An 18,685-nucleotide genomic window follows, 5' to 3' on the forward strand; every position below is an offset into this window, starting at 1 on the left:
CCGCTCCGACAGCGGCGCGAAAGCGAGGAAACGGCCAGGCCGGAGCGGCGGCTCCTGCCCAGTCCCGCGTACATAACTCGGGTCGCCGTACTCCACAAATGCCTGTTCCTGGCTACATCATCACTCCTGATGTCCTGTAGGTAGGAGTCCCTGGCTGAAATATTATGAGAGAAGATTTTTTATTTTTTTTTTCCTAATGACAAGGCAGGGATAGTGAAAAGATTGGACCTAGGAAAGTGTTTCCCAAAGCAATCCGACTTGAAGCTTTGCATTTCTTTCATCTTCGGGGGGGAGAAAAAAAAAAAGGTAAAAAGGGGGAGAAGCAGGGGGAAGATTTGGGGGGGGGAAGAAACTCCTACTTATCTGTGGAGAAAAGAAAACTGGAAATGCTGTCACCTCTGTTAATACCAGATAGCATATGGTATTGTCAAAGGTGCGTGGGCAGCTGTAAATGGGAAAGGATTTCATCTTCTTGAAGAAAAGACTTTCTGCACAAACAGAAAAAAGGTCCTATAGACTAAAATTACTTCAAAGACTGAAATCCCGCATGTGGACCGATGTGCGTTAGCACGGGATGAACCGTGCTGAATCACACACACGAAATACCTTTGCAAGAAAGGGACTCCTCAAAGCCCTTGGTCATCAGATCAGCCGGCTCCGCGGTAACACTGACACAGGCGTCTTGCAGCCTGTTCCGCCTGCTCCCCACAAGAAGACTGAGAAATGCTAAATATGTATTTTCCAGGCAGTCCTTGCAATACCAAACACGTCTCAGAATAAATCTGGAGGGCAGGGACTTAATACTCTTCTTCAACAGTTCTGCCTCTTGTCTTCGTTTTTATTGCTGGTGCACTCAGGCAATTATTAATTCCTGTTTGTCTGTGTGATTACTAGAGAACCACAGTGCACTCTCCTGGGGACACCGCTCCCAGAAGCCAGCCACTCCAATGGGAAGGTGGTGGAAACAAATTACTTTACCCGCAGACCAGCAAGCAGTTAGTGAAGAGCAAAGTGATTTAAAAAAAGCAAGATGCTGCCACTTATAAAAGCCCCTGGCCAAATTGCCTGGGATCTGCCTGCCTGAAGTAATCTCCTGGCCAAAACCATACAGATACTCCCTTGTTTTTGGGAAAGGGAAAACACCAGAGGGCTGACAGTGATCTCAGAGCTCCTGATAGCAAGCTTTCTAGGTTTATCTTAACATCACAAATGAAAATCGAATGGCAGGCTGAGGAAACCTTGCAGGAGGACATTCGTGAAGCTGAAAGCACAGACTGTAGGGGCAGATGATAATAGCAGCGAGCAAGTAGATAAAAGGGAACATGATCATAACAGGCAGGACTTCCCCCTGTCCCCGTGAGGGGGAGATTCTGCAGGTGCTCCCTGGACTATTCTTTGGGAAGCTGGGAGTGGCTGGAGAAACAGGCACCATCAGTGCCAGAACAGGTTGGTACTTACCATCAGATTGTATTTCGTCTTTGGCTGCAAACTCTCATCCCATGCAAACGAAAAGATTTTAAGTTGTTTTGCAATGCCTACTAAGAGGAGAAAACCTTTTGTCACTGTCTGTTTGCTAATTCAATGCTAAGTACCTCCAGCTCAGGCTAACACAATGACATCTTTTTGTCAGTTTTTTAAAAAAAAAGAGTGCATGGGGGTGTTCATATAATTGCAGTTTATTTCAGCATATTTATCCTCATGGGAACCTGTAGATTTCACAGTCTACTAGTCAGGAACTAGCTTGCTCTGAAATAAACTGCTTCACAGAGACATTCTTTATTAGGTATCTATCGCTAACCTGATCTAATAATTCTTTGTGGGAGCTGCAATGAAGTGAGAATCAATGTTTCATAAACTCATCAGCACCCAGGCAGCTTTAGTGCCTTTGAAGCTGTAATAGCCTGCCCATCCAAGCCAGCCCTCTAATCAAATTAGGGGAACCTGCACAGGCCTTTAAATCTCAGCTGGAGCAGCACTACCCTCTAAAGATAAGTCTGTGATGTAGCTGTCATCTGGAACTTACTGTTTTAATGGAGCCATTCGGGGTTCTTGGGACAGAAATGCTACTCTCCAAAAGGTCTGTGCTGCCAAAGATGTCCTGGGAAGAAGCCCTTTTTATTTTTTTATACCTCCAGTCAGAAATCAGACCATTTCCATTTTTGGTACCTTGGGGGCCAATGAGGACTCTGCCCTCGCACCTTCCGCCAGATTCCCACTCTCCTCAGCATTTTTCTAGGGTGGCACATATTGGACCTGCTAAAATGCTTAAACTGTCACAGCTTTTGGCACATACTCCCCCTGGGAAACGTTCCCGTGGCCAAGAATCACGGCACAGTCTTCCCTTAGGAGCATGCCTTGCAGTTATCTGCTGGTCCCCCAAAACAGAGTCTTTCCTTTCCTTCACACATGCTGATTTTCACACATGCTATCGTTTGTCTCCCCTCCGTTTATTTCACTGTTTTTCAACCCATGGAGTTAAGTAAGAAGGAGTGTTGGGAAGGCCACAAAGGAAAGGAAATGGCGACAGTAGAAAGTGCTGAGGGTCCTAAATGGGAACATGGTATAGGGCCATGAGCAATGCCTATAAACTTACCTTGTCTTGGGCTGAAAGACTGCTCTCCCCGCCTAAAGACCAGAACACAAAAAAGGCAGCGAGCTGTTGAAAACTCTCCCCTGAAAACCAAGGTGTAGGATGAATCTACCAGTGGTTGCTCTCAAGGCAGACAGGCAGAGAGAGTGACATCCTGCCCTACGCTGGGCAACAGTTGTGCGATGCTGAGCTCCCTCAAACCACAGGAAAAGGTAGTTCAGACAAGATGCATGTATAGGCTTGGGTGATTTCAACATTTTATTCTCATGGCTGTATATCTCGGCAGTAAACACACAAACTGCCTTTGAGAAAAAGCTTTTTGTGTTGCTTTGAACACGTGGCTGGTGACAGACTTGGGAAGTGTCCCGGCATGGTGGCTGCTGCCCAGGTGTCAGCTCTCAGAGGGCCTCACCCGCAAGGCTCTGTTCTTGAGAGGACAGCAAGGCCCATGCTCCAAGGAGGACTGCAAAGGGTCACCATCTAGGCACGACAGGAAGGAGGACGGCACGAGGGTCACCATCCACACATGACAGCGTTGCAGTGTTTGGTTGGGGGACAAGAGTGCCTGGGAGTTCCATCCCAGCCCCTCTTCTGAAGTATTCACCCACACAGAGCAGCAGCCAACTACACTCGGAAGCTCCTCCCTGTGGAAAGCCAGCCGTAGCTTGACCGTGAGGCAGTCACTGCAGTAGATGATGCTCCAACACTGTCTTCCACAACAGTATCAACCTGGGCAGTTTTTACTTAGTTGCCAGTTAACACAAACTTCTAATCACCGATTCAGGTATTGAGAAAAAAGAAAACACACACTGAAGCAAACACCTTTCCTCCGCCTTCCTTTGGCTAAATTTCATCCAAACACCTGCCCTCCACTGTTCCTAGTTCCACCCCCGCCTTTGCCACTGTTCATACGCAGTCTCTCCCAACTCATTCAGTGAGGCGACGGGTGGTGCAGGAGGTCAGGGTCAAGTGCGTAACTGTTCGTCTTTGCTTCTCCATGCTGGGTTTTCTCCGTTCCTCTGTGCTTCCCAGTGTGCCCAACCAACAGGGATTGTCCACCGCCACTATCCTTCGGGGGTGTCCCACCTCGGCACAAGTCGTCCACCATGGCCATGGTCCCTCCAGGATTGCACCCTTGGGCACGGAGCGCCTCCTTGCATGAACGTCTCCCTCCACATCTCCTCCAGCTTTGTCCACGTCTCCTTACATTTCTCCTCACGCGTCTCCTCCCCTCGTGCCTGCCGCTGTTCGTTTAACTTGTCTGAGCTGAAGTGCTGCAGGGTCCTCTGGCGGGCTGCAGTTTTGGGGCATGGTGGGTTGTTCCGTTGATTTCAGAGCTGGCTGGAAGCAGCTGCGAGGGGCAGGCAGGAGTTCACAGCTCCTGCCCCACAGGCATTTCTGCAGCCCCCAGCTGCCTGAGCCTGCCGCGCGTGCCCAACACAGCCCTCAGGTGTGAGCTTGTCGGCTGCTCGTGTGTGAACAAAGTAAACCCTGCAATTTATACCCAATACCTTCAAAGGGCAGCTGGGAAGGATGTTTCCCAAAGGGGCTGGAGGAGAGCAGTGCATGACGTGGCAGGGAGCCCACGCTGAGGAAACACCAGACCAGGGTAACGAAGCTTATTCTCATAAGAAGTAGAGAGAAGGGAAATCAATCACTAGAGCAAAACAGGCAGGGACAGTCATTTCTGCATACACAGTTTCAGAAAACACATTAAAAATTTATTTTAAATATATTATAAAAGGAAGTCCATTCAACTTTAAAAACACTAGGCATTCTATCAATGATTCCCAATTTATGAAAGCTACTACATTAAAGTGCTACAAGTCCTTTACCACCCCCGGATATTAGGCTGTTGGTCCTAATATGCACAGAAATAAATATACACTGATTCAAGAGGCACCATCCAGTTTTACAGATAAAATGCATGCAGTACAAGGAATAGACAAACTTAGACCTTATCGCCGAGATCCTGGAGAATGCATTTTGAAACCAATTCCCTTCTCCACCCTAGAGGCTAAAGCTATTTGTTATTGTAAAGGCTAAAGTTTTAGCCTATTGGCTTGATCAGTTTTTATCTTGTTTTGTGGTTGAAGTTCACATTTGCTTGCTCACTAATTGGGATTAGGACTTTTTTCCTAGAGTTGAACTATTAGATTTAAGACCACATAGATCCAGTGGCTTTATATAAAACTCTCAAATCCCTCACATCTGCTGGAATCATTGAAGCCTTTTGGGTCATACAGAAGCATCAAGAAAGCTCAAACACAGCAAATAAAGACTCAGCTAGCAGAGGCGGAGTCAAAAAACAGACATGGGATTTTTATTAGGATTTCCATAATCTATCATTGCCTAGTTTCATACACAGATCTCCAAGTTAAAGTGTGACACTACAAAGGAGCAATCGGAGCAGGAGGAGAGTTTATTTTAGTTACACCTTAAATTTAGAATGTGAATAAATCAATCTGACTGGTTAATGAGGAATACGAGATGAATTGACAACTGTGTGTTGAATGCTGATGGAAACTTCAGATCTCAGCTTTCCCAGTCTCCACCCATTGCATCTCTCCCCTCCACTCGAACCAGGTGAGGACTTGCAGCTTGTTTTAAAATATGGACTCAACACTCATTAGGTCAGCAAATAAAGCACTTAAAGCTAAATCTTACACAGGTTGGGAAATTGCAGCACACAGACTTTCCTTGCTTAAGATCAAGTAATAGGCCACTGGTAGACGGGGAGCAGGACCCAGTGCTCCCGACTCCCAGTCCAGCCCCCCTTTTGCTACGCATCCTGTGAAAGACCTTTTAATCCTACCCCCACAGACTCTGACATTAACCTAAAGCTACTCACCATTTTGGCAACAGCTTGCTAACTATTTAAGAATCTTTTCATGCTAAATGATTGTTAAAATGGAAGCCTAGGTTGCCGCTTGTCAGATAAGGACCGACTTAGGCACCACCAGGCTCCTTGCAAGTGGTTAGAAATACAGTAGGTGAGTAGGAACATGAACCGCAGCAGCCGGGAGTGGATGTGGGCTGCAAGGTACGCTTGAAAGCCTTGTGCTAGCAGAGCCAGACTGTTTCAGACATAATTGCCGATTGAAAGTGTGACAGGCTGACTGCTAGAGGCTGTCTGTTCTCTCCAGTCAGAACCATTCAAGGGTCTGTCCATATCTTGAAAGACAATTTAAAAGAAATGCTTCTCCCTTTTTACCCAGCAGTTACGCGATTGCCCAGTATGACTTTGAGGAGATCTCTCTCCTCTCCCCTCGGGGATGTAAGCCAGCATAGCTACTGTAATGATCCTACAGTAGCTACGAGAGCACTGTGTTCTCGCAGTGCCGGTTGCTGGTGGTGCCTGTTTGACTTTCAGTACATTGATGTCTCAGTGCAGCAGGGAGGAGGAAAGTTTGCTGACTGTGACTCTCCAGTAAAGGAAAGCAAAGCCCTGTGCATAGACTACTGTAAAACAAACCAGGAAGAAAGTTAGCTGAGAAATTGCTTTCTTGCTACTTCTGTATTAGAGATTTGCACACACCTTTTAAAAGTTTCCCAGTGATGGAAGGCATCGACTTTCTGAAAGACACAGATTTTATATCCCTTTGGGACTATTTGTGATTTCTGATTTGGATACTTAGAAAATAAAATGCAGGATCTTGCATGCCGGTGAAATGCATGAGCCTTCACCGTGAGGTGAAACATCCAACAGCTAACCAAGACATCCTCTGGTCTAGCTGTAGTTGTTACAGTGCACCAAGAGGAAGCTGCCATCCTTTCCAAGTCTTCCTATTAGGAATGACACTCCCCCCCCCCCCCGAGTGATTAATGATACCGATTTAACAGAGGAAACCCAGGAGCTTCTGAATTACTGTTGTTCACACAAATTTTGCACTTAAAGTCAGACATTTAAAAAAAACACACACAAACACGGCAAGCTTTCTCTTACATCATTACCTCCCAACCCCTTCCCCTCTTCTCTCTTGTCCAGCAAGGCACTAGGAAATGGTTCAAGTTTAAGCATTTGCTGTACAGTTACATTTAAAAAGGCACATCTTTATTTTAATGATGCTGTATTCCCCTTTCAGAAAGGCCCACACATTCTTCTGTTATGGTGTGGAAAAGAAAGTTCATTTCCCGGGCATGAAAAAAGACATCTTGCACACATAAGAGCCCCAAACCTATTACTCTGTTTGTAGGCCTTAGAGATTAGCACCAGTAATAATCAACAAGAGCTTCAAGAGCAAATCAAAGTATTACTATGCAACGTAACGCACATCCAGGGATCTCCCCTGTTGTCTGGGATTCTGATACTTAAAAGCAGCAGAATTTATGCAGCCTTGGAGAGAAGGGTTGTTTGAATATTTTCTGGGAAAAAATACGAAAACATTTATTTTGCATTAGATAATCACTGGTATTTAATCTCCAGTCTTGACTTGCATGCAGATGTGAAGATTTGCTTATGTATTCATGCTTTAGCAATTCTGCTTACAAATAACGAAAAGTAATTGGAATAATTAACCAGATTGCCCAGCAAAGGCTCAATTAAAGGTATAGATTATGAAACACAGCTTCTATTTCTCAATCAGTGGATGGTTGGCTATATTAAGTCTTCTCATTAGTCAGCAAAGCCTCTAGGGTATTGAAAAGTATAACTGATGTAAATAAATTAATAGCTCAAAGCCCAGCAGCGAGCCAGTCAGAAGTGTACGGACTTTGTGGGGCACTTATCACACTCGGATCCCAAACCTTCAGAAAACAGATCAAATCAACCATACCGAGAAGGACCCAGTAGGACCACTCACACTAAAGCTCCAGTTTCCATGTACTGGTGGTTGGTTGTCAAAGAGGAATTGCCTTAACAATTACCTAATCTTTTGGTGCATACTGCTAAGAGCTGTCCTTTCTCTCCAAATTATGATCGTTAAGTGGTAAAAGACCTGTTACTGCAGTTCTCTCTGAAGCAAGCCTCCAGCAAGCCAAGCAGTGAGGACTCTCTTTACAAGGTGAGCCCAAGTACAAAGCAAGCCATGCATTTTAGAAACAGAAGCTAATCCTCTCATTAGAAAACGAAGACACACAAAGTTGCAAGCTGCAAGCAGAATGACCCACAGTCCATTTATATAATTTGCTGATTGTGTCCCAATTATAAAAAGCTAGCACTGTTCATGGACAAACAGCTTCTTGTTCCACAGGTATTAAAACATTCATAAAGACATCTAGTCAGGCCATCTAGCGATCCACAGTCAGCACTACTAGACTAATGAGAGCATTAATAACTTAAGGAAAGCAACAGTCAGACACAAAGCACCGGAAAGCGGCTCTGTCTCCCACAGAAATGAAAAGGGATCCTAATGACAGACATATTGTAGATACTGAGAACATAAGATGTCAACTCTGTTTGACACTGGTCTCGCTTCCACAGCAATACTGCTGCAAAACTGTCACAAGGAAAGCTTAGAGCTTTTTTTCTTTCTTCACTCCCAAAATGTTAGACATCAACACATTTGGCAAGCCCGGTCCCAGCTGCAATGCAGTGCCCGTGTTTCCCTTGCTTCGTGACGGCATGGGCCAGGTAAGTTGGCAGAGCAGGTCAGACATGGCCTCAGCTGCGAGGATGAGAGAGGTGGAGATGATTTTGAGCCTCGTAGTCGATACATCAGACTTGAGAGGCAGCTAGTTGTATTCTAGTCTGCTCCCAGTTGACAGACACAGCACTACATGGCCTCAAAGACATCTGAAACATGGGCAATGATCCTACAATTGGCAACATCAGAAAGGGCTTCTTACTTCTGGAGCTCTGCAGAGGGAGCCAGCCTGCTTGTTTCTTGACACTAGGCAAAAATCTCCTTGCCTTCACAGGAGAGAAAGATACCCCAGAGCAGAGCTTCCCTGCCCCTCCAAGGAGGGGAAGTCCATTAACCGTGCTTATCAAGAGTCCCAGAGGGGTGCCCCGCTCCTACCCTGAGTGTTCCAGCCTTTCACTCTCAGAGCTGGCTGCACACTACCTCCTCAGCTGGACAAACTGCGGAGCTGGGCAATCACCAGGAAAGGGCTAGTTATATTGATTTACGCAGCATCTTTGCGAAAGGTTAACTGCACCGTCATTCACAGCTTTTACTAGAAAATGCCACTGCTGCCTTCAGTATAAGACTAAGTGGGCTGAACTATTAACTCTGTTTTTGCAGCAACTTAATTTCAAACCAGCGTGGGGTTTTTTTAAACACTTGCTTAAGACAGACTTGAAACCAACGGTCCTCCATTCATCCTTTAGCGTCAGTACTTTTTTCCAGCTCCTGGGATGAGACAATTCTGGTTCAGTGTCCGGCAGATCCTGCAGCCAAACCAGAAGGGTAATACCTTGCACTGCTAACTGACTACACAAGGGACAGGGTACTAGTGAAATTGGGCCATCAATCCCACATCGCTGCTTGAGCAAACAGATTTCCAGTCACAGTACACTGTACAGTGCTGTGGATGTTGGGAAAGGAGGAGAGATCAATAGCACATTCCCACAAGGCTAGAACACTACTGACCACAGAACTCATGACTGCAGCAAACTACAGACTAAAGAACAAATGGATAAAGACCAATGGCTAACCTCAGCCCTGACTTAATTATCCTGAATTAATCTGCTCACACCAACTGTGAATTAAGTTAGCCTTCAAACCTGTAAAGGAAAAATGGAAGTTGCGTTCATGTAGCAGATTTAACTCTGAGAAACCCTAGACGTGTCCATGCTAAAAAGATTCTGAATAAGAGGCAAATTTGGAACCTGATATCCAAAGGCTCTTAGCAAAAATCTTCACCTGTAAGAACTGTGCTTACTTAAAAACCCTCTGCTAATCTTTCACCTTGAAGATTCAACAGCGAGTGACAAACTGACTGCAAAGTGAATGAACCAGAAACCCAGATTGCTCATCGCTAATAACTACAGCGATATTCCCAACACTTGGCTGCACTTCCACTAGAGCTCATTCCTTTATCAGAGCTACGATTTGGAAAGTAATAATGCTCAACCTGTTTGAAATACATTTTGGTTTAGGGCAAAAAAAATATTCATTTCATTTTACCTTTTGATGGCCCCCTTTTTTTTTCTGATGGCTATGACGTTGGAGGATTAAATCTTGTGTTCAAGATTTTACTTAGATGGACTTTGGAAGATAAAGCACCTATGTGGGAATGCTTCAGTGGGTAGTATAGCAGCTACAAAAAGTCCTGGAGGGTCCCAGATAACAAGATCATTTAACACCAGACCCAGGTGGCAAATAAAACAAAACAAAAAAGGCAAAAAAAAAAAAAGGCAGTTTGAATCACATTCAGACTCCTCTAAAAACAGAGTTTCTGTTCAGTCTCAGCACAGAAATGGCTCTGGTAAAGCCTTTAAAATTCCACCATCCCCAGAAGAGAAGGATGCAGCATCTTTGCAATAAAGACTGGCCTGCTAGTTAACCTTCTCCTGAGATTCTCCCTTTTACCTTCATTAACTGTTTAAAAAAAAGTATTCTTAAAAAATTTTTTTGTAACCCTCCCCAGTAAAAACTATAATTGTAAAATATATATATATATATTTTCTCAGTCTTTTAAAGATCAAGATTTCTGTTAAATTTTTCCAAGACGGTTGAGTTTGTATGTTCAAATATCCACTGCTGTGTTGGAGATGACGGATTGCAGCTATTCATAAAGATCTTTCGGTCACTCTCACTGCAGTCCATACAGCTGCTGCTTACTGGATGGTAGAGGGTCTTGTCCTGGAGAAGAGAAATTTGATGTGAGGTTGCTAAGCAGAGAAGCAAAGCTGTTTTAAAACCAACAGAAAGAAGTCTTAAAACCCAAGGCAAGCTGTTTTGTCACTTGGATGTATCTGAAGAAGTTGTTCCACACTTAACTGCTTGGTAAGTGTCAGGGTCCATTCCCACCCTTTGCAACAGTATCCAGCCCAATCCTCCCAACTGCACTAGGAAGCTCAAAAGCTAGGTCTGAAGCCAGGTTCCCCAGCCTACAGGCTGACATCCTGCTGCAGTCACTCTGAGGCACTGTGCCTGCCGATTGCAAGGACTAGGACAGGGCATTGAGTCACGAATTTACTTATCTGTTGGCCGTAAAAGCATTGCTTAGTAGGAGGGTGAATAAATCCTTATCTACTTTTGGCATGACCTTCTACTATTCAGAACAAACCAATAAACACAGCACAGCTCTCTGCAAACAGGTTTTGCAAGGGTGTTGCGTCACCTCACTGCCAGCTGTGGACAGGACTACAAGGAGAATGTGTACGTCTGCTTAGCAAGCCCTGGAGAAGCAGTCCTCGCCATTTCTAACTAGTGAAAGAGCGGAGTCACCTCTTTCTAATCAAGGTTAATTAATGGCACAATGACAACACATTGCCCAAAGATTCTCTTATTACAGGTACATGAACTGAGAAATAAAACATAAGTGGTGACATTTTAAGGAAACTTAAGTGCCTACAGGCAATTTGACACCTTAAATGAGCAAATGCGCACGCGTGCACACACACACTCACTTTTCGGTATCTCCAGAGCTGGTTCCCCTTCATTCCATGACAGTCATAGAGGGTCACAGGGCTGCTGTGGGAAATGGCATCAAAACAAAACTTCTTGGTATGCTGAGGATCCCCAGGACGGATGTCTTCTCTCCAGCTGAACGTGAATACCTGCCAGGACAAACAGGACCCTCAGGATGGCTGGTACTGGGCACGGTGCTTTCACCAGCAGAACGATGTTCCCTTCTTTGCCCACAGGGTGGGGGATGGCTTCAGGGAAAGGACAGTATCTTCTAGAGAAAAACTTCCACCTCTGGGGACAGGGACTGCTGACTAGGGGAGTCTGTAACAGCTACCCCGTGGACTGCCACACAGCATGCTAAATGAGACTGTGCTGCTGCAAACAGCCATGCTAGTTAGCTTGGGTACTAATAGCAGCCTTGAATGTCTCTGCAATGCAGACATACATCATGGATTAAGTGAGCAGCTGACCAATTACAGCACTTCACAGCTAGCAAAAAAGGCAGAGAGCTACAGGAGCTCCGAGTTAAGGCTGGCAGTAAATACCCGAGTCTGCACAGGCAGCCTGCAGTCACCTTGAGAAAAGTCTGTCCCACGCCTTCTGGGACAAGAGACCGGGAGGCCCACAGCTCCCCACCCCACTCCACAGGAGTGTCAGAAGGGCAATCACTAGGGCAATGCTTCCTGGTGCTCTCTTCTACTGACCCTGCAATGATCTCTCAGCGCTTTTGGGTGAAATGAAAGGAGGGATACTACAGAAAAGAAGAGAAAGGGTTTTAGCTCTAGTAACTAGGCACAACCTATCAATATCTGGCAATGCACCTCTCTCTCAGTCCCCGAGGGGAAGGGCTGTTCTGGGGGCTCCTTTTGGAGCCAGGCAGAGGAATGGTCCTCTTTAGAGAGATTTCACGGGGCAGTAAGAAAGACCAGTAATGAGCAGGGTGCTACTATTTGAAGCAGCATGGCCAAAAACTTTTGCACAAAGAAGCTACTTTGTTTCTGTCTCTCTCTCAAACCTCTCTTGGGAGAGAAATTACCACTATCATTTAGGCTCAATGCTACACAGAAGTTCAAAACACATTCTCCCCCTAAACATAAGCCAACACTAATTGTTCAAGATCCTCCTGACACAACAGAAGCTTACTTTTGGACTGTGCCTGAGTAAATTGGTTTTGTTTCTAGTTTTCATGCATCAAAATTGATATGCAACAACCCTCTGTCTCCTGAAGCCATTCCCCTGAAGAGTTATGCATGGCTCTGTAATGGAGGCATTGTTTTCTTGATCTTTTCTCAGCTCAGCTGCTACAGTTTAGACAAACTAATATTTCCTTCCCTTCTGTTACAATAAAGCTGTCATTTCTGGCACCTTATATGTTGAGAGGGTGAATCTATAGCCTGGCCGGTTTCATCTCTCTCCAGCAATGGTTGGATGTTTATAATGCATTTGCCTCCTGTCAGAGGGATGATAGTAAGCGGTTATTGAATGCTCCTGCAGGTTCATTAATATGCATGATGCTCCTCTATCACTTCTTTCAGTACAACCTTTGAAGTTAATATTCACTTTGTTACATATTGCAGCTGCCTTGTTACTGGTTTCTTTTATTATTTTGGCATATTGTTTGCTTGTGCTTTCTTTTGTTCACTCTGAGAACTTCAAAGCAGAGGTAAAAGCTCTGCACAAACCAGGCTCCAAACCCTGCCACAAGCACAAGCCACATCCTGCTACAAGCCCATCAAGTACAATTAGCACATGAGCCTTGGGGTGCACAGCACCCTCTGTTCACCTGACAGAATTCTGCAACGGTCTTCCTTCTCAAACATTTGTTCTTATAACTTCTACCTCCCCACACTTATTTAGGGGCCGATGATTTATCAGAGGGACTGTTACCTGCACATTGTTCCATGCTGCGTCTCCTCTGTCCTTCACACAGTTTTCCAGCCTCAGTGGGGATCCCAGGGCTCCATGCTTAGTATCCACACACAGTCCAGTTCCTACATTGCGTACCTGAAATAGTAAATTAGTCACTGAATCTCCTATTCTTACCAAGTGACAGGAAACAAGGCTTAAATTGCCTCAAATAGTGGCAGTATTTGTATGAAGACAGTTCTAAGATTCCTCATTTAACTACGTATCTGAGCTGGCAGATAACAGCTAGAAGAAAGCACAGGAACTCAAAATAGGACTCGTCGCCAGCTATACAATAACCTCCAGGACACAGCAAAACCCGTTACTACAGAGCTGCAGAGCCCACTATGTTGTTATGCGTAACAATCCACGACTTCACTCCTGGTGTGATTCTTTTCCCAGAACACAGCTGACTCAAAAACAGGGATGGTTTTCCTGCCTTTCAGATGGGAAAGCTAAGGTGCAGAGTAGCTCAACACAGTTCTGTAGCTCTTTGGAAATACAAGATTCCTACTATTGCTCAGCTGCCACCTCTCCTTAGTCCTCCCTGTTGGCATGTTCTGCCTTCTACTAAATACGCGAGATGCAGAAGCCAAGTCTCTACTCTCTTTGTAGCTGTGCACTAATAGAAACAGCTGCCTAACTGCCTTCTTTGATCAGGCCAATATAATGGTAGAGGAGTTCTGGTCTTTGAGACATATCAAGCAGGATCTTTAAACACTCGCTTGCCACCTTACCCACAGCAAAGTGGTACTGGAGCACATGGGCAAGGCAACTTTAAAAAACCAAACCGCAGCCTGTTTGCCCACTGCAGATTTGAGAGCACAAACTTGCCTCTCCCCAAGCAGCTGCTGGAGGCTCCACTGGTGGGTAAAACTTTGGCAGGTCCCACGCGACCTCATTCATAAACCACTTGAAGCTTTTGCAGTTGAGGCTGTTGCGAAGTTCCTTCTGAGCTGCGACGTCCCCTGCAGAAAGATGCCGGTACTCTGGTCTACGCTGGTATATGTACTCTGCATACTCGTCCATCCACACCTCAGCCACCCGCTTCAAGTTCTGTGTGGGTAACAGCCACATGTGAAAATGAGAGAAAGACACCTGAGAACACTCTGCACAAACTACTGACATTAGCATTCAGAACAGCTCTCCTGTTTTTGCTCAGAAAGTATTTTCATTCACATCCACTCTTTCTCTCCAGCTTCAGGATGAAGATTATTTTTATTATTCTCTAGTTCCAAGGGACTTTTAGAAAGATATTTTCAGCTGAGGTCAAAACAGAATCCTGGCACTTGGCCATTATATCTAGTTCCTTGTGGCTAAGAAAAACGACATTAATCAAAAGTTGGGTTTTCTTCCTTTTTCTGTAAAGAAGCTAGTCAGAAAATGATGCTGGTAAATACCACTGGACATTCAAAGGTCCCTGACAAAAAGCTGCTTTCTTAAATCCTTCTTATTGCATCTTTTATATCCATCTAGGAATGGGATTTGCAGTACTCCCTTCTGGAAAGCTTCAGTTCACAATATTCTTTCCTACCACTATTTTTCCGTTTTCTTGGGTAAAAAGCTGTTTAAGAGAAACTCTGAAATACCGCAGGAATATGGAACTTTCAGGTGATGATCCTTCAGAATAGAAGCAATGGGTTTACTTGCTGGCAGCAGTATATTTCACATATCGCTGTAAAGCTTAATCCAGTGTGTAATTCCAAGACGGCAATCAACACCACCCTCTTGAGATACCCTCCCTACTGCTTGTCACAACACACTCAAGAGACTGTTGGACGTTGGACTGTTCTCTGGCAATATCAGGTACATTCTTGGTGCCGCATAGTAACGTGCCATGTGCAGTCATGACTTCAGTGACCCAGCAGCACTGCCCACCTTGCAGGAACGTGGTCAGTCCAGCAGTGGTCATTTACTACCAAAAAAATTAGGACGTTAAGAATGAGCAGTGTGCTGACCCTGCCCCAAATGCAGCCTATACACAACAAGAGCAGGTGTTATCTCAAGGTGACCTGTATGATCTTAGATGCCAAGAAACAGCCTTTCCTACACCTGTCCGCCATCTCCTTCCAGCACTGTAGGAGTATGCAAGAGCCAAATACTGAATTAAAAGAAATATAGCTCCTTCCTGAAGGGATGGCACAGAGAGGACAGCACTCTATCGCTCTGACAGATCATTGCTGGGCTAAGTAATAAATCCAAATCTGTAACTACGGCAATGCTATTAAACTGGGAAACATTTTAATATTGTGCAAGCCATAAGACTGCAGAACAGCAGGGTACCTTTTTACGTTTTTTAGTTTTGCAGCCTTCTGCTCCTACGATTTTTTTCTCCCACCAGAGGGCAATACAATCCCTTCTCAGTTTGGAAATTAACTGCAGAAAGCTAGTGCATGACAGGCAAAAGCTCTTTCCTCTTTGGGCTACACTAGATTAAGAAATAAGATGGCACAGAATGTTCCATCGTGGAAAATTACAGCTTGCCCATTCAGTGGTCTCTGATGCTTGAAGTTGAGAGGTCTTTCAATCACCAAAACACAATCACCACGCTGAAGCCTGCTGCTCTTGGAGAGTGCAGCTATAAAATGACTGAAGTATTATACAAATTATCTTGTTTTTACTGGTGATTCCATAGCCAGTGCTTGATCGCAAAGTCCCTTCCCAACACCTAGCAATGGCTGATACCTGGAGCATGGCAGCTGTCCGCACATGAGCCTGCAGCTCCCCTAGGCTCTCTTCTCTTTGTGCGACACATCCACCACTGCAAAACTGCTCAGTTTGACCACTGTATGACTACAATTATGGACTACAAAGCCTACATTTGCCTCCCATTGTGGGGTGAGAGGGGACAATGGCATGGTCACATTGCAGTCAGACATCTGTTGTGGGGAATGCCATTACCACTTACTCTTGCCAGGCTGACTCCGGTTGGAACCTTGTACGGAACATATTTTCTGTAGATATGACCAACTCTAGAGCAAGGGATGTCCTCCATGCGACCCCCACACATCCATACCTGTGGAACAGCAGAGATACAGATTCACTCTTGGTTATATGGAGAAAAATGAAGAAGTAAAAAAAGAAAGACTTTCAAGTAATGAAAAAGCTTAACCCAGATTTTTTACTTTAAAGTACGCTCTCTCCCAAATGCCCTCCCCGTTTTGCCTTAGTCTCAAATCCTATAACTACCTGCTTAAAGCCATGCAGCAAGCCTTGATTTAGCAGAAGTGCTATCAAGTCCAATGGCTAAACAGTTCAATTTTGCATTCTTTAGAGAAAAAAACAGAAAAAAAATCCAAGCACCCAGAGAACAGCACACAGCACGCTTTAAATTGCTGTGTGTTATTACAGCAATAGTAACCACAATAGTTAAACTGGACTGCCATATAAGACCTAGGTATAGGTTGTGTAATGTTGCTGTAAAAGGGAGGCCATCTCTGTAGTACAGGTCATGTGTTACGCCAAACACTCCAAGGAATTCATGAGCCTGTTCAAGTGCCAGAAAACAGAATAAACTGCTACGTTTTCCCGTGGTTATCGCTGCTCTCGTATGGTTTCACTGCTGATATGCACTCATTGCTTTTGTAGCCTTACAATTAAGTAGAAATCCCTGCCTGGTGAAAACATAATTAGCTTTAAAAAAGCCCTCAGAAAGTCACTGGAACACACTGTTAGTTGAAGATGACTACCTTGATGCTTGGTTAATGTCTAGATTAGGCCCAGAAGTTTCTTTCCCCATCTGGGAAGATTTCACTCTATGCCAACCCTCTGCAACAACTTTCTTTTATTCCTTATTTATAGCATGGATGTAATAATTTTGTCCAAGCAAAACCAAAGGAGATGTGTTCTGAACCAGCCAACCTACTTCATTAGGTTTAAGAAATATATGCTTATGTGCTTGCCAGAGATATCTAATCAATACTTAAAGAAAAAGTATCCTCCAGTATGCAAAACAAATGACTTTCTGAATTCTTGAAGCATGACACTGTCTTGCCCTTCATTTTGTCCCCAGATCTTATGTTAATGCCCCGAAGGCAGCAGTATTTAAGAAGGTCTGCTGGTGCTGCAGGCTGATGCAGTGTTCTTGATCTCTCCATTCACTGTGGCTAATTTGAGCCACCGCAGTTCACTGTACAATGAGCTTAGTCAACAGCTTCACACATTGCAGGCAATTCCATTAATATTCTACAGCGACAATATTAAATACTTAGCTTGGAAGAGAAATATTTGGCCAAGGCTGCTGCATAATTATTAGCTCTGACACTAAAGTCCTCTGGAGTTTCAGCTCTGTCTACTGGCCCTAATAATTACAGTCATTTGCTGACTGCGTATAACTTAATGGAGGTTAGTTGCTCTCAGTTAGAGGAATATTTTTCACAGGCAACTTCTAAAGTTCAAGGTACTTAATTACATGTCATTATGGTGAGAGAGACAAGAAGAAAGTTGACAAACACTCCTTCTACAGAATTTCATTCCTTTTGTCCCTGCTGTGCCTTGAGAAGCTGGTACAGAAGAGATGAAGATGAAAAAAGAAACTAGCACTCAGCTTCTGTGAAGTTTCTAGTGGAATTAGAAATGCTTCTTATTTTATAGCTGCTGTGCTTTTTGCTGCAGAGGGCCACAGTGTGATTCCTCTGCTAGGAAATTAACAGGTAGACTGAGAAAACAAGAATTTGGGGATGTTTTGTGTTTCTATGACAGAAACGCAGGTTTGTGCAAGGCTGTTAAGAGCTCCAACAGATCTGGGAACTATAAAAAACTGCAGGAACAGCTGAAGAACCCTAGAGCTCAGTTGCACAGACAGACACAGTCCTCAACAACCCATATGCTTACCCTGTGCACTGCACCCTACATCACGAAAGCCCTACCGGTTCACAAGCAGCTGCATTTTAGTGTAATACAAGCCTGAATGAAAACACCAGCTTGTTATTCTTGCTGCCTGCCCACAGGATGCCTTACCTGCCCTTGATCTCTAAGGCCTGCCCTTGATCTCTAAGGCCTGCCCTTGATCTCTAAGGAAAGGCTTTCTGTCAGGCCACTGTGAATACCTTTTCATCTGAAAACATGACTTCCCTAAGCAACGACCCCTGCAGTCAATATGCAGCTGGAGAGGAGAGCACTGTCCTTGCACTGCAGAACTTGTGAAGCAATAATACAGACAGCACTTATCTACCGAGTGGTACATTGGAGGGGCAGGGGGTATGGGAAGCTAGACAGAACTGATGATATGTTGGGCCAAGAGCTCCAAGCTGGTGCAAGACTCCAGGCATAGAAGACGACGTTACATAAACACATGTAATGACATGATAAAGAAGGCTTCTTAACCGAAATACTGAACAAGTAAAATCTAAGATCAGTTTTACGTGCTCTTTTCCTAATTGTGCTTTAAAATATTTACTCCCAAATGATGCTGAAATTACCAGTTCTGTGTGGAGGCAACAGAAAGCTTCCTAATTCCTGCTACCAGAGCTCAGTGACCCTTTCAAGGTACTTTGCCAACTCAGTGCCTTTTTAACATTGTCTCATGCTGCAAGTGACAGTGTGGCACTTGCAGTACAAATCTAATTTTAAAAGCAGGTTTTCCATTCATTCATTGCTGCTTTGATTTATTTTATTAGTGAGCTGCTTTGTGCGGTGACAGAACTCATTACAACCTCCATAAAGACAATTA

General features: G+C 44.5%; 1 protein-coding gene and 1 long non-coding RNA gene across 2 annotated transcripts in view; one reads left to right on the forward strand and one right to left on the reverse strand.

Annotated features, from left to right (window-relative positions):
- Positions 1 to 7: 7 nt before the first annotated feature.
- On the forward strand, positions 8 to 1,529 carry LOC103915723. Its single transcript, XR_663549.1, has 2 exons — positions 8 to 306; positions 412 to 1,529. It is a non-coding gene; the product is annotated as an uncharacterized LOC103915723 (long non-coding RNA).
- Positions 1,530 to 10,149: 8,620 nt separating this feature from the next.
- GALNT10 (polypeptide N-acetylgalactosaminyltransferase 10) overlaps positions 10,150 to 18,685 on the reverse strand; it is a 43,146-nt gene continuing 34,610 nt past the window's right edge. The window contains exons 8-12 of the mRNA XM_009322737.1: positions 15,923 to 16,030; positions 13,849 to 14,070; positions 12,997 to 13,113; positions 11,109 to 11,258; positions 10,150 to 10,338 (exon numbers count right to left, since the gene is read on the reverse strand). Of these exons, the coding sequence (XP_009321012.1) occupies positions 10,171 to 10,338; positions 11,109 to 11,258; positions 12,997 to 13,113; positions 13,849 to 14,070; positions 15,923 to 16,030 (765 nt within the window). The 3' untranslated portion in view covers positions 10,150 to 10,170. The remainder of the gene's footprint in view (positions 10,339 to 11,108; positions 11,259 to 12,996; positions 13,114 to 13,848; positions 14,071 to 15,922; positions 16,031 to 18,685) is intronic.

The sequence above is a fragment of the Pygoscelis adeliae genome, unplaced genomic scaffold, assembly GCF_000699105.1.
Source record: "Pygoscelis adeliae isolate BGI_AS28 unplaced genomic scaffold, ASM69910v1 Scaffold34, whole genome shotgun sequence".
NCBI classification, from domain to species: domain Eukaryota; kingdom Metazoa; phylum Chordata; class Aves; order Sphenisciformes; family Spheniscidae; genus Pygoscelis; species Pygoscelis adeliae.